This window comes from Hyla sarda, chromosome 8 (genome assembly GCF_029499605.1).
Source record: "Hyla sarda isolate aHylSar1 chromosome 8, aHylSar1.hap1, whole genome shotgun sequence".
Lineage (NCBI taxonomy): Eukaryota > Metazoa > Chordata > Amphibia > Anura > Hylidae > Hyla > Hyla sarda.
Genome location: NC_079196.1, coordinates 24,313,608 through 24,332,421, shown reverse-complemented (window position 1 = coordinate 24,332,421; position 18,814 = coordinate 24,313,608). Strand labels below are relative to the sequence as shown.

Here is an 18,814-nt window from a genome sequence, read left to right as displayed (position 1 = left end):
GAGGGTGTGTGTACGGGTATACCCTGATAAACTGTTTCTGGCCCTGCAGAAGCCGCTGCAGATCAATTACTTAAAGCAGGCACTTTAAATCAATGAACTGTAGCAGCTTTTGGGGGGCCAGAAACCGCCGCCCGCTTCCCTCCCCCTGCCTGTCGTGGGGTCCTGAGTCCAACCACCGCCGCTGCCCGATTGCCTCCCCCTGCCTATCCTCTGGCCAGAGACTGCCGCCGCTGCCCCAATTACCTTTATAATCACCTGTTCCCAGGGTCCGCGCTACTTCTGGCTCCGAAGGACGCAGAGCCAGAAGTAGCGCGGACCCCGGGAACAGGTAATTATAAAATCATGGATGGGGGAGGCAATGGAGCAGAAGCGGTGGTTGGACTCAGGACAGGCAGGGGGAGAGAAGTGCGCGACGGCGGTCTCTAACCCAGCAAAAGCAGAGTTCATTGATTTAAAGCGCCGGCATTATCGGACAAACCAGTCGATCCCCAGTTTTTGTTCCTTTTTTTTTTTTTTTTTTTTGGGGGGGGGGGGGGGGGGGGGGGGTAGGAAATCACATCAAGGTATTAATACTGCCGCTGCCAAAATGGAGGGGGGTGGGGGCATAACTAAAGAACAGGAATATTTGTAATTTGGCTGGGAGAGCTTCCCATCAAAAAGGTCAGCACTAAAAATAATTTTTCACGCCTTCACAATAGAGGACAGATGTCTAGAGGACTTCTATTTCCCAGTAATATTTTATGTACAACAAAAGTAGTTTTCTTCTTAGCTCCAAGCTACATACAAAAACCAGTTTGACAGGTCAAGACCCATTCACACTACGACATTTCTAAGTGGAGAAATTTCCCTCGGAAACTCCGGAGCAGCAGCCTCCCATTGTTTTCAATGGGTTTCTGCTGAACCGTGCACACTGCTGAATTTCTGTAAACTCAAATTATAGACTCCACCAAAAGAACGAACGTGTTCTGCGCAAATTGCATTGCCGTCAATGCTGGCAGAGCATGTCCGCCCGGTCCTAGAGCTGGACTTTATTGACTCCTGCTGCGGACAGTGTCAGCTGAGAATATCTCCATGTGAATGGGCCTTAAACCCGCTATTCACAATAAAAGCCATCTGCACGAAATATCATATAGTAAAACAATAATAATAATGCTTAACCCCTTAAGGACCCAGCCATTTTCCACCTTAGGACCCGGCCTTTTTTTGCACATCTGACCACTGTCACTTTAAACATTAATAACTCTGGAATGCTTTTAGTTATCATTCTGATTCCGAGACTGTTTTTTCGTGACATATTCTACTTTAACTTAGTGGTAAAAATTTTTGGTAACTTGCATCCTTTCTTGGTGAAAAATCCCAAAATTTGATGAAAAATTTTGCATTTTTCTAACTTTGAAGCCCTCTGCTTGTAATGAAAATGGATATTCCAAATATTATTTTATTTTATTCACATATACAATATGTCTACTTTATATTTGCATCATAAAATTGACGAGTTTTTACTTTTGGAAGACATCAGAGGGCTTCAAAGTTCCGCAGCAATTTTCCACAAAATTTCCAAAATCACAATTTTTCAGGGACAAGTTCAGGTTTGAAGTGGATTTGAAGGGTCTTCATCTTAGAAATACCCCACAAATGACCCCATTATAAAAACTGCACCCCCAAAGTATTCAAAATGACATTCAGTCAGCATTTTAACCCTTTAGGTGTTTCACAGGAATAGCAGCAAAGTGAAGGAGAAAATTCACAATCTTAATTTTTTACACTCGCATGTTCTTGTAGACCCAATTTTTGAATTTTTACAAGGGGTAAAAGGAGAAAATGTATACTTACATTTGTAGCCCAATTTCTCTCGAGTAAGCACATACCTCATATGTCTATGTAGGGAAGGAGCGACAAGGGGATTTTGGAGCGTACGTTTTTCTGAAATGGTTTTTGGGGGGCATGTTGCATTTAGGAAGCCCCTATGGTGCCAGAACAGAAAAAAAAAAACACATGGCATACCATTTTGGAAACTAGACCCCTTGGGGAACGTAACAAGGGGTAAAGTGAGCCTTAATACCCCACAGGTGTTTCACGACTTTTGCATATGTAAAAAAATAAAAAATAAATGTCAATAAAATGTGTGTTTCCCCCCCAAATTTCACATTTTTGCAAGGGTTAATAGCAGAAAATACCCCCCAAAATTTGTAACCCCATCTCTTCTGAGTATGAAGGTACCCCATAAATTGACATGAAGTGCACTATGGGCGAACTACAATGCTCAGAAGAGAAGGAGTCATTTTGGCTTTTTGAGAGCAAATTTTGCTCGGGGGCAGGTCGCATTTAGGAAGCCCCTATGGTGCCAGGACAGCAAAAAATACCCACATGGCATACCATTTTGGAAACTAGACCCCTTGAGGAATGTAACAAGGAATAAAGTGAGCCTTAACACCCCACAGGGGTTTCACGACTTTTGCATACGTAAAAAAAAAAAATAATAATTTCACTAAAATGTGTGTTTCCGCCCAAAATTTCACATTTTTGCAAGGATTAATAGCAGAAAATACCCCCCAAAATTTGTAACCCCATCTCTTCCGAGTATGGAGGTACCCTATAAGTTGACCTGAAGCGCACTACGGGCGAACTACAATGCTCAGAAGAGAAGGAGTCATATTTGGCTTTTTGAGAGCAAATTTTGCTCGGGGGGCTTGTCGCATTTAGGAAGCCCCAATGGTGCCAGAACAGCAAAATAACCCCCACATGGCATACCATTTTGGAAACTAGACCCCTTGAGGAACGTAACAAGGGGTACAGTGAGAATTTGCCCCCCACTGGTGTCTGTCAGATCTTTGGAACAGTGGGCTGTACAAAATTTTTAATTTGCGCAGCCCACTGTTCCAAAGATCTGTCAGACACCAGTGGGGGGTAAAATTCTCACTGCACCCCTCATTACATTCCGTGAGGGGTGTAGTTTCCGAAATGGGGTCACATGTGTTTTTTTTTTTTTTTTTGCGTTTGTCAAAACCGCTGTAACAATCAGCCACCCCTGTGCAAATCACCTCAAATGTACATGGCGCACTCTCCCTTCTGAGCCTTGTTGTGCGCCCCCAGAGCACTTTGCGCCCACATATGGGGTATCTCCGTAGTCGGGAGAAGTTGCATTACAAATTTTGGGGGGCTTTTTTCCCTTTTATCTCTTGTCAAAATGAAAGGTATAGGGCAACACCAGCATGTTAGTGTAAAAAATTTATTTTTTTACACTAACATGCTGGTGTAGACCCCAACTTCCCCTTTTCATAAGGGGTGAAAGGAGAAAAATTTCCCCCAAAATTTGTAAGGCAATTTCTCCCGAGTACGGCGATACCCCATATGTGACCCTAAACTGTTGCCTTGAAATACGACAGGGCTCCAAAGTGAGAGAGTGCCATGCGCATTTGAGGCCTGAATTAGGGATTTGCATAGGGGTGGACATAGGGGTATTCTACGCCAGTGATTCCCAAACAGGGTGCCTCCAGCTGTTGCAGAACTCCCAGCATGCTTGGACAGTCAACGGCTGTCCGGCAATACTGGGAGTTGTTGTTTTGCAACAGCTGGAGGCTCCATTTTGAAAACAGTGGCGTACCAGACGTTTTTCATTTTTATTGGGGAGGGGAGGGGGGCTGTGTAGGGGTATGTGTATATGTAGTGTTTTTTACTTTTTATTTTATGTTAGTGTAGTGTAGTGTTTTTAGGGTACAGTCACACAGGCAGGGGGGTTACAGCGATTTTCCCGCTGCGAGTTTGAGCTGCCGCGCAAAATTTGCTGCATCGCAAACTTGCAGCCTGATACTCACTGTAAGCCCCCTGCCCATGTTGTGAATGTACCCTGTACATTCACAAGGGGGGGACCTCCAGCTGTTGCAAAACTACAACTCCCAGCATGCACAGTCTATCAGTGCATGCTGGTAGTTATAGTTTTGCAACAGCTGGAGGCACACGGGTTGGGAAACACTGAGTTAGGAAACAGACAATGTTTCCCAACCAGTGTGCCTCCAGTTGTTGCAAAACCACAACTCCCAAACATTCTCAAGCATGCTTGGAGTTGTAGTTTGCAACATCTGGAGGACTACAGTTTGCAGACCACTAATACAGTGGTTCCCAATCTGTGCCCTTCCAGATGTTGCAAAACTACAACTCCCAGTATGCCAAAACTGTCCAGGCATGCTGGGAGTTGTAGTTCTGCAACATCTGAAGGGCCAGATGTTACATAACTACAACTCCCAGCATGCCTGTACAGTAAAGGCATGCTGAGGATGTGTAGTTTTGCAACATCTGGAAGGGCACAGTGGTCTCCAAACTGTGGACCTCCAGATGTTGCAAAACTGCAACTCCCAGCATGCCCAGATGCCAAGGGCTGTCTGGGCATGCTGGGAGTTGTAGTATATAGGGTCCCAATACAGCAATGCATGTAGCTTTACGGCGACGTGCATTGCTGTAAAGGGCCCGACCGCGGCTGAAGATCTACTCACCTGTCGCTGCCGCCGCCGTCTTCATCGTCTGGATCAGGGTCTTCAGGGACGAGGTAAGTACCGGGGCCAGTCCCCAGCACTCCCCCGTCCCCCGCCGCGTCCTCCGGTCTTCCTCCCGTCCTCTCCGGACTTCCAGGGGCCGGGCAGGGCGGGAGGAAGTAACCCCCCCCCCCCCCCCTTTGCGATTGGTCGGTTAACTAACCGAAGAATCGCAGGGGATCGGAGGAGGTGGCAGGCTTGCCACCTCGCTCCTAGGCTCCAGCATGGTCCTGGCTGTCTGTGACAGCCGGGATCATGCGAAATTACCGGGCGGTAGGGTCCCAGAGACCCGATCAGCCCGGTATCGCCGCAGATCGCAAGGGCGATTTCCTACATGGCCCCCCTCGGCGTTTGCCCTGGATCCCCGCTGAAGGATTTCAGCAGGGATCCGCTTCCGATCTCCGCCGGGTGAGCGGCGGAGACCAGGAAAAGACATGACGTATGCATACGTCATGGGTCCTTAAGACCCAGGGTGTGATGACGTATGCATACGTCATGGGTCCTGAAGAGGTTAAAGAGGCACTGTCATTGTTAAAAACTTTTCATATATTGCAGGACTCATAATATGACATTTCACAATATACACCTGTTAAATTTTTTTTTACATTTTCACCTGAAATTCAAGCTCAAAATAGCCACCACTAGGGGTCGCCTGTCTTTTAGCCAGACAGACTAGTCTAGATTTTACAGCATACTGGATAACGGCCGTAAAGCATACCGGTATCCAGTATAGGAGATTTCTATTGTGTATGCAAAACTACAGATAAAGAATGTGTGGACATGCTGGGAGCTGTAGTTTTACAACAGCTGGAGGCAACACTGCTCTAACACAGTTATTTACAAACACTGCAGCTTCAGTTGTTACTAAACTACAACTCCCAGCATGCTGAAATAGTCAAAGCTTTCTCGGACTCCTGAATGACAAAAGAAGTTGATCAGACATTCAGGAGTCTGTGAAAGATGAATGACACACATAGTGACAGCTATGCTGATTAGCATCCAGCTTTACTGGGAGAAGGTAAAACAGACAGAACATGTATTCATCAAAAATGCTGTACTTTTATCTAAAATCCTTGCACTAATTTTATAAAGATCTATTCTTATATTTATACATTTTATCCTGTTATGAATTCACCATAATGTCTTCTGATTACTGCAGGCAAGCTCCAAGTATCTTCCTCTGACACATGACACAGCATAAAACCAGAGAGGAAAGGGTTACAGAGTAGAGAGTACTGATTGGCTGACTGCCCAGGCTGGCTCCTGTGAGGGAGACAGACTGACACGCCCCCTCCAGCCCAGACTGACACGCCCCCTCCAGCCTGCACAATGAAAAAGTAACTCACCAGCAGATAAATGCTTATATCTCTGGATATATAGGTCAGAGACACATAAAATGATATGCACATGATCAGGATTGGGTCCTGAGTAACATATCAGGTTTTTTCTTTTTTTTTTTGCACTATGACAGGTACGCTTTAAAATAAAATTAAAAAAAATAAATAAAAATCAAGCAAGTAAGCATCAACAGAAAAAAAGGGAAGAAGAAATAAAATGTTTCCACTCACCTCACAAAACAGCGTGAGTTTATCATCTGGCAGGAGACCATTTGCTTCATCAAGTAAGAAATCTCGCCGGATAAATTTTTTGAAGCCCCAATCTTTTCCTTGAACGAAACGATAAGCTCTCTGACTCTCTGCGAAACACAAAACATAAAAACAGTCACATAACATTGGCCACAAAAAATATCAAAAAGTAAGTAAAACTGGAAACAAAGAATAGACTGGCCTCGGTTTTCTACAGTCCGCCATTTCTCTACCACAATCCACAAAAACATACCAATAGGTAGATTTAGATTGTGAGCCCCAGTGTGTGCTACAGGGGGCTGTAAGGTTAGTGTAGTTCATAATACAGTGATCCCTCAAGTTACAATATTAATTGGTTCCGGGACGACCATTGTATGTTGAGACCAGAACTCTATGGAAACCTGGTAATTGGTTCTAAAGGCAACAAAATGTCATCCAAAAATAGGAAAAAGTAAAAATTAAAGAATAAGAAGTAGATAACTAATACAGATAAAGTAAATCCTTCCATATAAAAGTAAGAAAGATCTGCTGGGAGCTGTAATCACTGTCTATGTCAGTGTTTCCCAAGCAGGGAACCTTCAGCTGTTGCAAAACTACAACTCCCAGCATGCCCGGACAGCCAAAGGCTGTCCGGGCATGATGGGAGTTGTAGTTTTGCAACAGCTGGGGGCACCCTGCTTGGGAAACACTGGTCTATGTAGAGGACTGGAGCTTCTTCAGGGTCCTGTACAGTATGCAATGTCCTAAAAAAGTTACATGGAGTCGCCCTCATCTGGTGTCCAAAGGAGCAGGTAACCCTGGTACAGGTAAAGAGTACAGAACATGTAATACCTCCCTGTAATGTAGGGGGCGCTACCAGACATCCAGTCAGTGCATGCACTTCAGTAATACAGGTAAAGAGTACAGAACATGTAATACCTCCCTGTACTGTAGGGGGCGCTACCAGACACCAGTCAGGGCATACACTTCAGTAATACAGGTAAAGAGTACAGAACATGTAATACCTCCCTGTACTGTAGGGGGCGCTACCAGACATCCAGTCAGTGCATACACTTCAGTAATACAGGGGTTTTACCAGTAAAATCCCCATTCTGATTGGTCGGTTCTTCTGGCCATTGACATGTTTCACAGATCTGGACTGTCTGTACATTGTATGTAGAGTCTGGTTTCAACTTACAGTGGTCCAGAAAAGACCATTGTATGTTGAAACTATTGTATGTTGAGGCCATTTTAAGTTGAGTGATCACTGTATAGTACAATCTCCCAATAGCGGACACTCACGGGAAAATTTTAAAAAAGTGTCCCCTATTGGGAAAAAAAAAAAAAAAGGCTCAAAAATCTTTCTAAATGATGGAATACTGTACTGTACTCACTCCAGAGTGTAATTACCTATAGAACATTGTAAAAAGCAATATTACAGTAGAATCTCCCAGTGATGCTTAATCTCCCCTTATCCCTCCCCCATATGATTTCATCCCCCTTTATACCCTGTGCCACCTTATTCCCCTGGTGCCTTGTGCCAAATTATCTCCCCATTACCCCCTATGCCACATCATTTCTTCTTGATTTCCCCTGTGCTATTTCATTACCCCTTTATTACCTCTGTGTAAATTCATTGCCCCCTCTTTATGAAGTGGCACAGGGGGATAAAGGGGTAATAAAATTGCCATGGGGGGAGGGGGGGGGAGGCACAGGGGGTGGTAAAAAAGGGGGTGATGAATTTGCACAGAGGGTAATAAAGGGGTAATGAAATAGCACGGGGGGGGGGGGGTGATCAAGAGGAAATGATGTGGAACAGGGGGTAAAAAGGGAAGGAGGGGGGGGGGGGGGGTGGTGAATGATGTGGCCGGCAAACGTACAGAAGCCGGAGACCACTATTTAAACATCGGTCTTCTGCTTCTGTGCTGGGGCTTCTGCAGGGGGGTGCAATGGGGGTCTGGGCCTCTTACCGGGGTATTGGCTGTACCCCCACACGGTGGTCCTGTGTACAAGGTAGAGTCGGTACATAAGCCTGGTTGTCCCCTATTGGGCGTGTTTTGTCCCCTATTAGGTGTGTCCACATCCACTATTGGGAAGGTCCCCTATTCGGAGGGTGCAAATACATAAAGTCTTATGGGACTCTGCCGGGGAATTAAAAACTGTCCGCTATTGGGAGGTGTACGCTAAGGGAGATTCTACTGTATAGTGTCTTTACAAGGAATGTCCCAATACCATTTTTGTGTACAATACAATACAATAAAGATGGAGTATGAGTACCGATACTTTATTTAAATATCACGTGACAGGGTTTTTTGTAGTTTATTTTTTAATGGGAAAAAAGGGGGGTGTTTTCAGTTTTTATTAGAGGAAGTGCTTTTTTTATATTTAAAAAAAACTTTTTAATTTTATTTAAAGTTTTTGAAAACGGGGTGATTCAAACTTTTATTAGGGAAAAAGTTAATTCCCATTTAATATATTATATATTTTTTACACTTATTTCCACAACTGTTTAGTCCTGATAGGGGACAATTACCTTCAATCTGTAGATTGCATACACTGATCAGTGCTATGTCATAGCATAGCATTGATCAGTGTTATCGACGCTCCTTCACTACTGCCTGCCATGGCTGGCTGCAGTATAGGAGCGACGATCGGATGACAAGGAGTACGATAAGGGACCTCTGGCCGTCTTCTCAGCTGATAAAGGATCCGTGGTGATCCCGATCAACATCCCTGAACTAACCGGCAGTTCATTTCAGGACTTTTTGACGCTATCATCAACTTTGATTGCGGCGTCTAAAGGGTTAATACAAGACATCACTGCGATCTTTGATGTCCGTCATTAGGCACAGGTCCTGGCTATGACGCGTGCTGCATTGTTCAGTAGCGTGCACAGGCTGCTGGGGGTCCCGCTGGCAGGTATCGGGGACATTTGCAGTAGTACAAGTACTTGTGTAAATGTCCAGTATCGGGACATCCCTAGTCTGTACCTGTGTTTGATGGCTGTTTTTGCAATTCTTATGAGACCTTTACCCGGATATTTATTTTTAACAGCATACAAAATGAGTTTTGTCTCAACTTTTCCCAGCTTACAGAGCAGCCTGAGACATTGCATCACTAGCCAGGTGTTGAAAGGGAGCGTGTCTGTGCTTCAATGTGTGGAGCGACCACTGGGTGGGAAGGAGATCATTCTGCAGGAAATTTTATAGTTTTGCAACAGCTGGTGGCACCCTGGTTAGAAAACACTGGACTATTATTTACAGCACAGCATAAGAGCTTAGGTGTGCTTCAATGGGTGGGGGGAGAAAAGTTACCTCACACCTATAACCAAGGAGTCATGGGATTTGTAGATGGAGGGGAAGGAACTCAAACAGGTACAGTGGTCCCTCAACATATGATATTAATTGGTTCCAGGAGAAACCTCATATGTTGAAACCATCATATGTCGAGTACATATGTCTATGTAAAAATGGTAATTGGTTCTGGGACCTTGGAACCATTGTATGTTGAATACATATCTCTATGGGAAACTGGTAATTGGTTCTGGGATGACCATTGTATGTGGAGTGTATGGGGAGTGTTTAACAAACCAGGGTGCCTCCAGCTGTTGCACAACTACAACTCCCAGCATGCATGTACAGCCATTGACTGTCTGGGCATGCTGGGAGTTATAGTTTTGCAACAGCTGGAGGCACACTGATATGGAAACATTGATGTATTGTGTGTATATGTATTGTATGTGATGTGTGACATCGCATACAGTACTTTAAATACCTTCAGGGGGGACAGAATGTCCTCCATTACCATCCTGCCCACTACAGCTCCATAGGAAAGGAAGGGGAGGGCAGCCAGCAGCTCATTGGATGCCTGCAGCAAGATGCTGCAGGCTATTGGCTATGGCTGCACTGGGGGGGGGGGGCTTACACAGAGCTCACAGTGGAAGCCTGCGTGAGTTAGCAGGACAGCATGTGAGTAACAGGAGGCAGAACGGGGCACACGGGGCACATTAAACAACTATCTGTCAGTAGCTGAAGTTGTCAGAGCTGTCAGATAGCTGTTTGTACGATGGCCCCGACACACAGCAGCATCATATGTCGATGCTGCCTTCAACATACGATGGGCTCTGAGAGGCCATCATATGTTGAAATGATCATATGTCGGGGCCATCGTAAGTTGGGGGGTCACTGTAATAGCCATTCACAAAAAGAAAGCAGCAGCGCTATGGTAATCTCACAGCATAGCCATTTAGCTCCAAGACAAGTGCAGATCCTTCCTAATCATGTCCATTACTGTCTGCCAGGTATGTACTAAAATCACCTTATGGTGGAGAACCCCGGCTGCATCAACCTTTTATTTGTTATTGTTACAATGCATAAAAAATTAAGAAACTGGCAACAGTCTTCTGTATATAAAAATGCTACAAAGTTTTTGCTTGTTCAGTTATTCAAATCATTTTGTGTCATTTCTTCTGTGATACATAGAGCTTTAATTTTATGTTATTTTAAAGCAAAGTAATTTTTTTATTTTTTTATTAAATCGGTATAAAATGTATTAATTTTTATAAAGAGCACTAAAATTGCACTAAAATACTTAAAGGGGTACTCCAGTGGAAATTAATTTTTTTTTTTTTTTTTTTTTTTTTCTTAAATCAACTGGTGCCAGAAAGTTAAACAGATTTGCAAATTAGTTCTATTAAAAAATCTTAATCCTTCCAGTACTTATTAGCTGCTGAATACTACAGAGGAAATTATTTTCTTTTTGGAGCACAGTGCTCTCTGCTGACATCTCTGTCCATTTTAGGAACTGTGCAGAGCAGCATATGTTTTCTATGGGGATTTTCTCCTACTCTGGACAGTTCTTAAAATGGACGGAGGTGTCAGCAGAGAGCACTGTGCTCGTGATGTCAGGAGAGAGCTCTGTGTTCCAAAAAGAAAATAATTTCCTCTGTAGTATTCAGCAGCTAATAAGTACTGGAAGTATTAAAAATTTTTAATAGAAGTAATATGCAAATCTGTTTAACTTTCTGGCACCAGTTGATTAAAAAAAAAAAAAAAAAAAAAAAAAAAGTTTTCCACCGGAGTACCCCTTTAATACTTTATTTTTAAATAATTGTCCAGCTTCATTTTCATTCATAGGCGGAAGGTACAAAAGGCAGGGGCAGAAGCTGTGGTTTGGAATGTTGTGCTTTTATTTATTGTTCACTTTCATATACTATTTATTTTTACAAATTATGCCCCCAGTAGATCATAAAAGTGTGAATGTAGCCTTAAAGTGCCACATTGCCGCAGATGCTGTGATCCGTATTGATCACGGAATTTGAGGGGTTAATGGCGGACATCAGCATGATCACTGATGTCCGCCATAACCGGCAGGTCCCTGGCTGCTAATGGCAGCTGCGACCTGTTGTGCATGATGCGAGCACCACTCCTGTGCTCGCACCATGTATAGGACATAAATGTACATCCTGGTGGGTTAAGTACCAGCGCATTAGGACGCACATTTACGTCCTATGTCCTTAAGAGGTTAAGATGCATTAAAGGGGTATTCCAGGAAAAATACATTTTTTTTATATATCAACTGGTTCCAGAAAGTTAAACAGATTTGTAAATTACTTCTATTAAAAAATCTTAATCCCTTTCAGTACTTATGAGCTTCTGAAGTTAAGGTTGTTCTTTTCTGTCTAAGTGCTCTCTGATGACACCTGTCTCGGGAACCGCCCAGTTTAGAAGAGGTTTGCTATGGGGATTTGCTTCTAAACTGGGCGTTTCCCGAGACAGGTGTCATCAGAGAGCACTTAGACAGAAAAGAAGAACCTTAACTTCAGAAGCTCATAAGTACTGAAAGGATTAAGATTTTTTAATAGAAGTAATTTACAAATCTGTTTAACTTTTCAGGTAAATCACCATGGTGTTTCACACAGAAATTAGCATGCACTGCGCCTATGTTTCCAGCAGAGGGGCTACATTCCCATAAACATCATTAACACAGAAAACACAACGATGTGTGAATGAAAAGTATCCACAGTCCAAAACAACAAAATCTGCCAGTAGAAAAGTAATAACTCACCCATGGCTTTGGTTTCTTCCCTTCTTACATTTAACAGAGAGAACTTAAATTTTGCGCGAACTTCACTTTTCGGACAGCTGACGAGGAGCAGGTATAAGGATAGGTAATCTTTGCTCTCATCGTCCAGCCCTTTTGGGTTAACTCGTAAGCACCTGGATACACAAGACAAGAGATTTGTCAGGATACTTGAAAAAAAAAACAAAAAAAACTGTCACCACTTTTATGTTCCCCCAACCATGAGCCACCAACAGTCCCTGGACACTTCACCCCACCAGCCTTGATTAATAGATCTCGCCCTATACACAGACAGGGAGAGATCTATCGGTCAAGGCAGTCAGGCATGAAGACTACACAGGGACACGCATGATCACTCATGGTTCGGGCAGCATGAAAGTTATGACAATGTTTTTGTATCGAATGCTGTGGATACGGCTAATTCTTACCATTTCATTTTATCATTTGGCCCCGATGAAAACGTAGAACTTTTTAAAACTTCGCCCATTTCTTCCCGACAAAAACTGAAGTTACTTATGGTCCACATGTAGGAAAACTTCACTACTTTGACCTGTGAAAAGAAAGCAAAGTAATTTCTTAGCATCGGTCTCACAGGACCGAAACAAAAATAAAATAAGTTTCAAAATTTACAAGGTAACACATCGATGACTTATCCTTAGGATACGCCATCAGTAAACAAGACCGTGGGGGGCACCTGCAAAGCTAACGGTTAGTACTGTTATACTGCAGCTCCATACACCCAGCCCCATTCACTTCAATAGGTGAAGATATAAGTCCAGCTAAACCCAGACAGACATGGGATCCACCAAGTTTTTATTTTTTCCCCATGCCGTGCACACTCACCATCACTAGTCATACAGTGTCATCTGTTTTCTTCCAGCACAGTTGCTTCCACATGTTTTATTACTGTAACTGGGTTATGTGATTACCAGCCTGACAGTGCCTAATGTGTCGGAGGAAGTGATCCGACCTCAGTCAGCTGACTTCCTGTGAACTACAGGACGACATTATTACCTACCAGATCCCTTCTAGCAGCTCAAATACTCCTCCCTTCCAGCTCTATCTGTATACTGCAGATATCTCTATGGGATCAGAATATACAGTAGTTATACCCCTCCTGTGTGGCTGTGTTCACATGTTGCATTTATTTTTTATTTATTTTTATTTTTTTAAAATGTTCAAAAATCTGTAAGATTAAGCCATTACAGTAACGACAAGGTGATTTAAGTGCTCTCACTGCTGCTATTGAGACCCTGACCCTCAATGGTGCACAGCTATATCTAAGTCTCTCAGTTTAAGGAGTCTGTACCAGAGCTGGGCTTTTTGCCAGCAGTACTCACACCGGCACTTTCTTTTCCTTACTTGACTCAACAATTCAACACCTACTCCTCACTAATATGCTAGTGCTGGTAAAAGTGCACTAGACTGAACAGGCTGGCATTGTGCTGGAGGATGATGTAGAAAGTACTACTATAGATGGGAGGTAGAAGGAGGTCAGAGGAAAGGAAACAAACAGCAGCAGTACAGCAAGAAAAGGGTTTCCACTAGGCACTAAACTGCTGCTGATGCCAAATTGAAGAAGAGGAGGGGGCTGCACAGTATACATACAGTAGAACAGAAGAAACAGCTGTCCAAAACTTGATGGGTGATCAGAGATTTATCTTCATTTATCTTTTATTCAGAGCATAGAACAATCTCAAACAGTCTTGGGGCCTCTTTTACTAGAGACGGACTGAGCCTAACAAAAGGCAGTGAACGGCCGATTGCAGGGAAATTACAAACCTCATGGCCAAGACTTAGGGCTCATGCACATGACCATCTGTCCCCGTAATGTTTCTACCGTCCAAGTTCAGTTATTTCAGCTTTTAAACGGCTTTCAAATGGTTTCAAATTAATCCCGCTGATGTCAATGGGATTTATTTACAAACCTTTGTCATCCGTTTGCACCCGTCTGCTCTCATTTCCGTTTTTTGGCGGGAGTATGCAGTATTTTTTCTCCCGTCCAAAAAAAAAAAACTGACTAGAAAACAGATATAATTTTAAATTTAAAATAAGTCTATGGGTAACTGATTGAAAATGGATGAGCCTTTAATGCCTCCCTATGCGCCCGTTTTTTACAATCAGTTTTTTTTTTTATCCATTATTAGGGCTGGGTCATGTCACATTTTCTCCCATACGGGAGCGCATACGGCAGGGGAGAGCTAAAGCCTCACGCTCCCGTATGCCTTTCTATGCGTTCAGTCCGGTCGGCTCATTTTTGCGCCGTATGCGCTTTTTCCCAGGAACTAAAACTGTGGTCAACCACAGTTTTAGGTCCGGTTGTAAAAGCGCATCCGGCGCAAAAAAGAGCCGACCGAACGTTTCACTCCGGCCGGCTCATTGAAATTAATTACATACGGGAGCGCATACGAAAGCATACGGGAGCGCGAGGTTTTAGCTCCCCCCTGCCGTATGCGCTCCTGTATGGGAGAAAACGTGATGTGAACCCAGCCCTTCTGAGCATGCTCTGAAGAGGTGTGAGGAACCAGAAAGTAGCCAGACAATAAGAAAAGAAACAGATTGATGCAACAGGATGCCACTTAGTATGGTCCGTTTAGCGGCAATGACGGTAGAATAGCAGGAGGGGAAACAACGTGGCAAAAAGATGTTTGAAATGACAGTAGACCCCCCCCCCCGAAAAAATTTAATAATAAAAAAGCCTTAAAAATAAAAAAAAATAATATAAAGTTACAAGATTATTTGCATTAACTCAACTAAATGCATGAATTAAAAAAAAATAATAATAATAATTAATAAATGATAAATCTAAAGTCCAGCAAAAAAAAACAAAACAAAAAAAAAACAACAGCATTTAAAGGGTATGTGTCATCAGAAAATTAAAAGGAGATCTCCAGCGAAAATTTACTTATCCCCAATCTACAGGATAGGTGATAAGTAGCTGATCGCCCGGCCCTGGGACCCGTCACTCAGTGAGTAGCGCGCGCTGCAGCCGGCACACGCTCCATTCATAGAAATTAAAGGTGCTCCTCACAGAGCTCCGAGGCCCTGTCCTGGAGTTCGCAGGGGGCCTAGAGGTAGGACTACCCGCGAGCAGCTTACTTATCTCTTCTCCCGTGGATAGGGAATAAGTTCATTTTCGCCGGAGTACTCCTTTAACTACAATGGTTTGAACCAAGTTTTTAGGACAAACATATTTTTAAGAACCTTTTATTTAAATTTTTTTTTTTATTTTACTACTTATATATTAAACTTATTTTGTAATCTTGCAGTTTCCATATCGCCCACTAGGCCAGATATTTAAGGTGAGAAACCTTCTTCCATCTTTTACAGCAGTCTTCTCCTTATCCCATGCAGAATTACATAGGATAAGATAGGATCTGGTCTTTTACAATAGGTAAGGGTCACAGCTAGCCTCCTCCCCTTCCTCCCTGCACAGGTCACAGAGAATGCCTAGAAAATTCAGGCAACATGACTGCACCGATAATTATATACTATATATAATAGATTATTACAGTATCTGCTAAAGTAGATTTACTGCCATTTACTGCCCCCGCCAGAACCTCTACAGCAGTGGTCTCAAACTGTGGCCCTTCAGATGTTGCAAAACTTCAACTCCCAGCATGCCCGGACAGCCAACGGCTGTCTGGGCATGCTGGGAGTTGAAGTTTAGCAACATCTGGAGGGCCACAGTTTGAGACCACTGCTCTACAGTTTCTCCTCTGTCTGTCCACGTCCTAGGAAGAAACATGTTGTGCGAGACCCCATACGGGCGAATAGCCTATTCTTTTGAGAGTCTGTAGGTTTTCCCTTTTCCCGGGAGTCTCACAGCCAACACTAAAAAGTACAGAATTACAATTTCCAACATTAAAAGAGCATTTCCAGTAAAGTTCTATTCTATCCACAGAATAGGAGAAAAGCTGATCGTGGGGGGGTCTGAACCACCACATAACACGAGAACGGGGAAGAACTCTCCCACAAATAAAAGCGCACCCAGTGTTACACTTATTCTCTGTGGGGCTTAGAACATGGCCGAGATCAGCACCCACCAACGTTTGGAAGCCCTATAGAAAATCATGGAGCTCTGGCTGTGTACAAGCGGTGTGCTCCATTAGGGGGAGAGTTTTCTTTAGTTTTCTTGATCAGCAGTTGGACCCCCACCAATAAGCTTGGTATCCCCTATTCTCAGTATATGAAATAGGAAATACCTCTTTAAAAAGGGGTACTCCGGTGGAAAACTATTTTTTCAAATCAACTGGTGCCAGAAAGATAAACAGATTTGTAAATTACTTCTATTAAAAAATATGAATCCTTCCAGTACTTATCAGCTGCTGTATGCTCCAAGTGGAGTTGTATAGTTCTTTTCTGTCTGACCACAGTGCTCTCTGCTGACACATCTGTCCGTGTCAGGAACTGTCTAGAGCAGAAGTTTCCAATGAGAATTTGCTCCTTCTCCGGACAGTTCTTCTCATGGACAGAGGTGTCAGCAGAGAGCACTATGGTCAGACAGAAAATAACAAATCCACTTCCTCTGGAGCATACAGCCGCTGATAAGTACTGGAAAAATTAAGATTTTTTTTAAAGTACCGTATTTATCGGCGTATAACACGCACTTTTTAGACTAAAATTTTTAGCCTAAAGTCTGTGTGCGTGTTATACGCCGATACACCCCCAGGAAAGGCAGGGGGAGAGAGGCCGTCGCTGCCCGCTTCTCTCCCCCTGCCTTTCCTGGGATCTAGAGCCCTGCTGTCGGCCCTTCTCACCCCCTGGCTATCTGCGCCGCTGCCCGTTCTGTCCCCCTGACTATCGGTGCCGGCGCCGATAGCCAGGGGGAGAGAAGCGGCGCCGACAGCCAGGGGGAGAGAAGGGGCAGCGGCACCCATTGCCGGCACCGCTGCCCCGTTGCCTCCCCCCATCCCCGGTGGCATAATTACCTGAGTCGGGTCCGCGCTGCTGCAGGCCTCCGGCGTGCGTCCCCGGCATGCGTCCCCGGCGTCGTTGCTATGCGCTGAACGGCGCGGCGCATGACGTCAGTGCGCCGCGCCGTGCATAGCAACGACGCAGGGGACGCACGCCGGAGGCCTGCAGCAGCGCGGACCCGACTCAGGTAATTATGCCACCGGGGATGGGGGGAGGCAACGGGGCAGCGGCGCCGGCAATGGGTGCCGCTGCCCCTTCTCTCCCCCTGGCTGTCGGCGCCGCTTCTCTCCCCCTGGCTATCGACGCCGGCACCGATAGTCAGGGGGACAGAACGGGCAGCGGCGCCGATAGCCAGGGGGTGAGAAGGGCCGACAGCAGCGCTCTAGACCCCAGGAAAAGCAGGGGGAGAGAAGGGGGCAGCGACGGCCTCTCTCCCCCTGCCTTTCCTGGGGCTGTATCGGGGTATACACGCGCACACACGCACCCTCATTTTACCATGGATATTTGGGTAAAAAACTTTTTTTACCCAAATGTCCTTGGTAAAATGAGGGTGCGTGTTATAGGCCAGTGCGTGGTATACCCCGATAAATACGGTAATTATTTACAAATCTGTACAACTTTCTGGCATTAGTTGATATGAAAAAAAATGTTTTCCCCCGGAGTACCCCTTTAAAGGGGTGTCTCCCTTTTGATGGCATGACTTCGTCATGCCATCAAAAGGGGGACACCCCTATAAAGGGGTACGCCGGTGGAAAACAATAGGATCCAAGCAGTAGGATCAACTGCATTTACTTCGCCAACTATTTTGTGAAGGATCATTATGCAGGATGTTCATAGTCGAGAGAACCCAACACAAAAAGGAACAAACTATACACCACAAATGTTCAAAGTGATTTCTACTGGTGACACGGCAGATGACTAGGTGGTAATCGAGTTCTGTCCAGACTTCTTCAGCATCTCTTCGGATATGGACTCCACTGTGTCAGTGATGCGTCGTCTCAGGTCGTTTAGATCTTTGGGGGGGGGGGCAGATAGGCTGAGTCCTTGACGTAGCCCCCAGAAAGAAGTCACAGGGTGCTAGATCTAGCGATGGAGGCCAGCACAACATGGTGTGGCTTATCCGCCATTTCATTCAGTTATCAGCAAAGATCTAAATGGAAACATAACGATTCACCGATGTTGACCTGGCCTCCAAGATTGGCAAATCTAACACCCTGGGACTTCTTTCAATGGGAGCTACATCAAGGACTCAGTGTAAACTGTATACGTCCACCACAGCCACAGGATCTGACCAACTTGAAGCAGCGCATCACTGAATCAGTGGAGTCAATATCCGAGGATTTACTTGTGTAGACAGGACTATCGCCTAGACATCTGCCCTGTCACCAATAGAAATCACTCTGAACATCTGTAGCCTATGAGTCTTTTCCGGTTACTAAATAGCTGTTCGGTTCTCCCTCTTATAAATACTGAGGCGATAGTTTTACTTCATCCTCTGCAATAAGTCAACTGTTGTCCATTTATTCCTTGAGGTCAAAGTAGCGGAACCACCAATGGTCAGGTTATCAAGGTACTTAAAGGGGTATAGAGATAGTGTGGTACTGACCACTGCATAGGTTAGGTCTCCCAATATTAATTAAAAAGAATAATAGTTAAGGGAACCTTTAAAATATTGATTTTAATTTTATAACTGTTATTCTTTTTACTTAAAGGGGTACTCCG

The 18,814-nt window shown here is 44.3% G+C and overlaps 1 protein-coding gene across 2 annotated transcripts in view; it reads right to left on the bottom strand.

Annotated features, from left to right (window-relative positions):
• SPOPL (speckle type BTB/POZ protein like) overlaps positions 1-18,814 on the bottom strand; it is a 51,348-nt gene that overhangs the window by 22,627 nt on the left and 9,907 nt on the right. For both annotated transcript variants that reach the window (XM_056535296.1, XM_056535295.1), the window contains exons 3-5: positions 12,604-12,725; positions 12,161-12,312; positions 6,098-6,225 (exon numbers count right to left, since the gene is read on the bottom strand). In XM_056535296.1, coding sequence (XP_056391271.1) covers positions 6,098-6,225; positions 12,161-12,312; positions 12,604-12,725 — 402 coding nt within the window. The remainder of the gene's footprint in view (positions 1-6,097; positions 6,226-12,160; positions 12,313-12,603; positions 12,726-18,814) is intronic.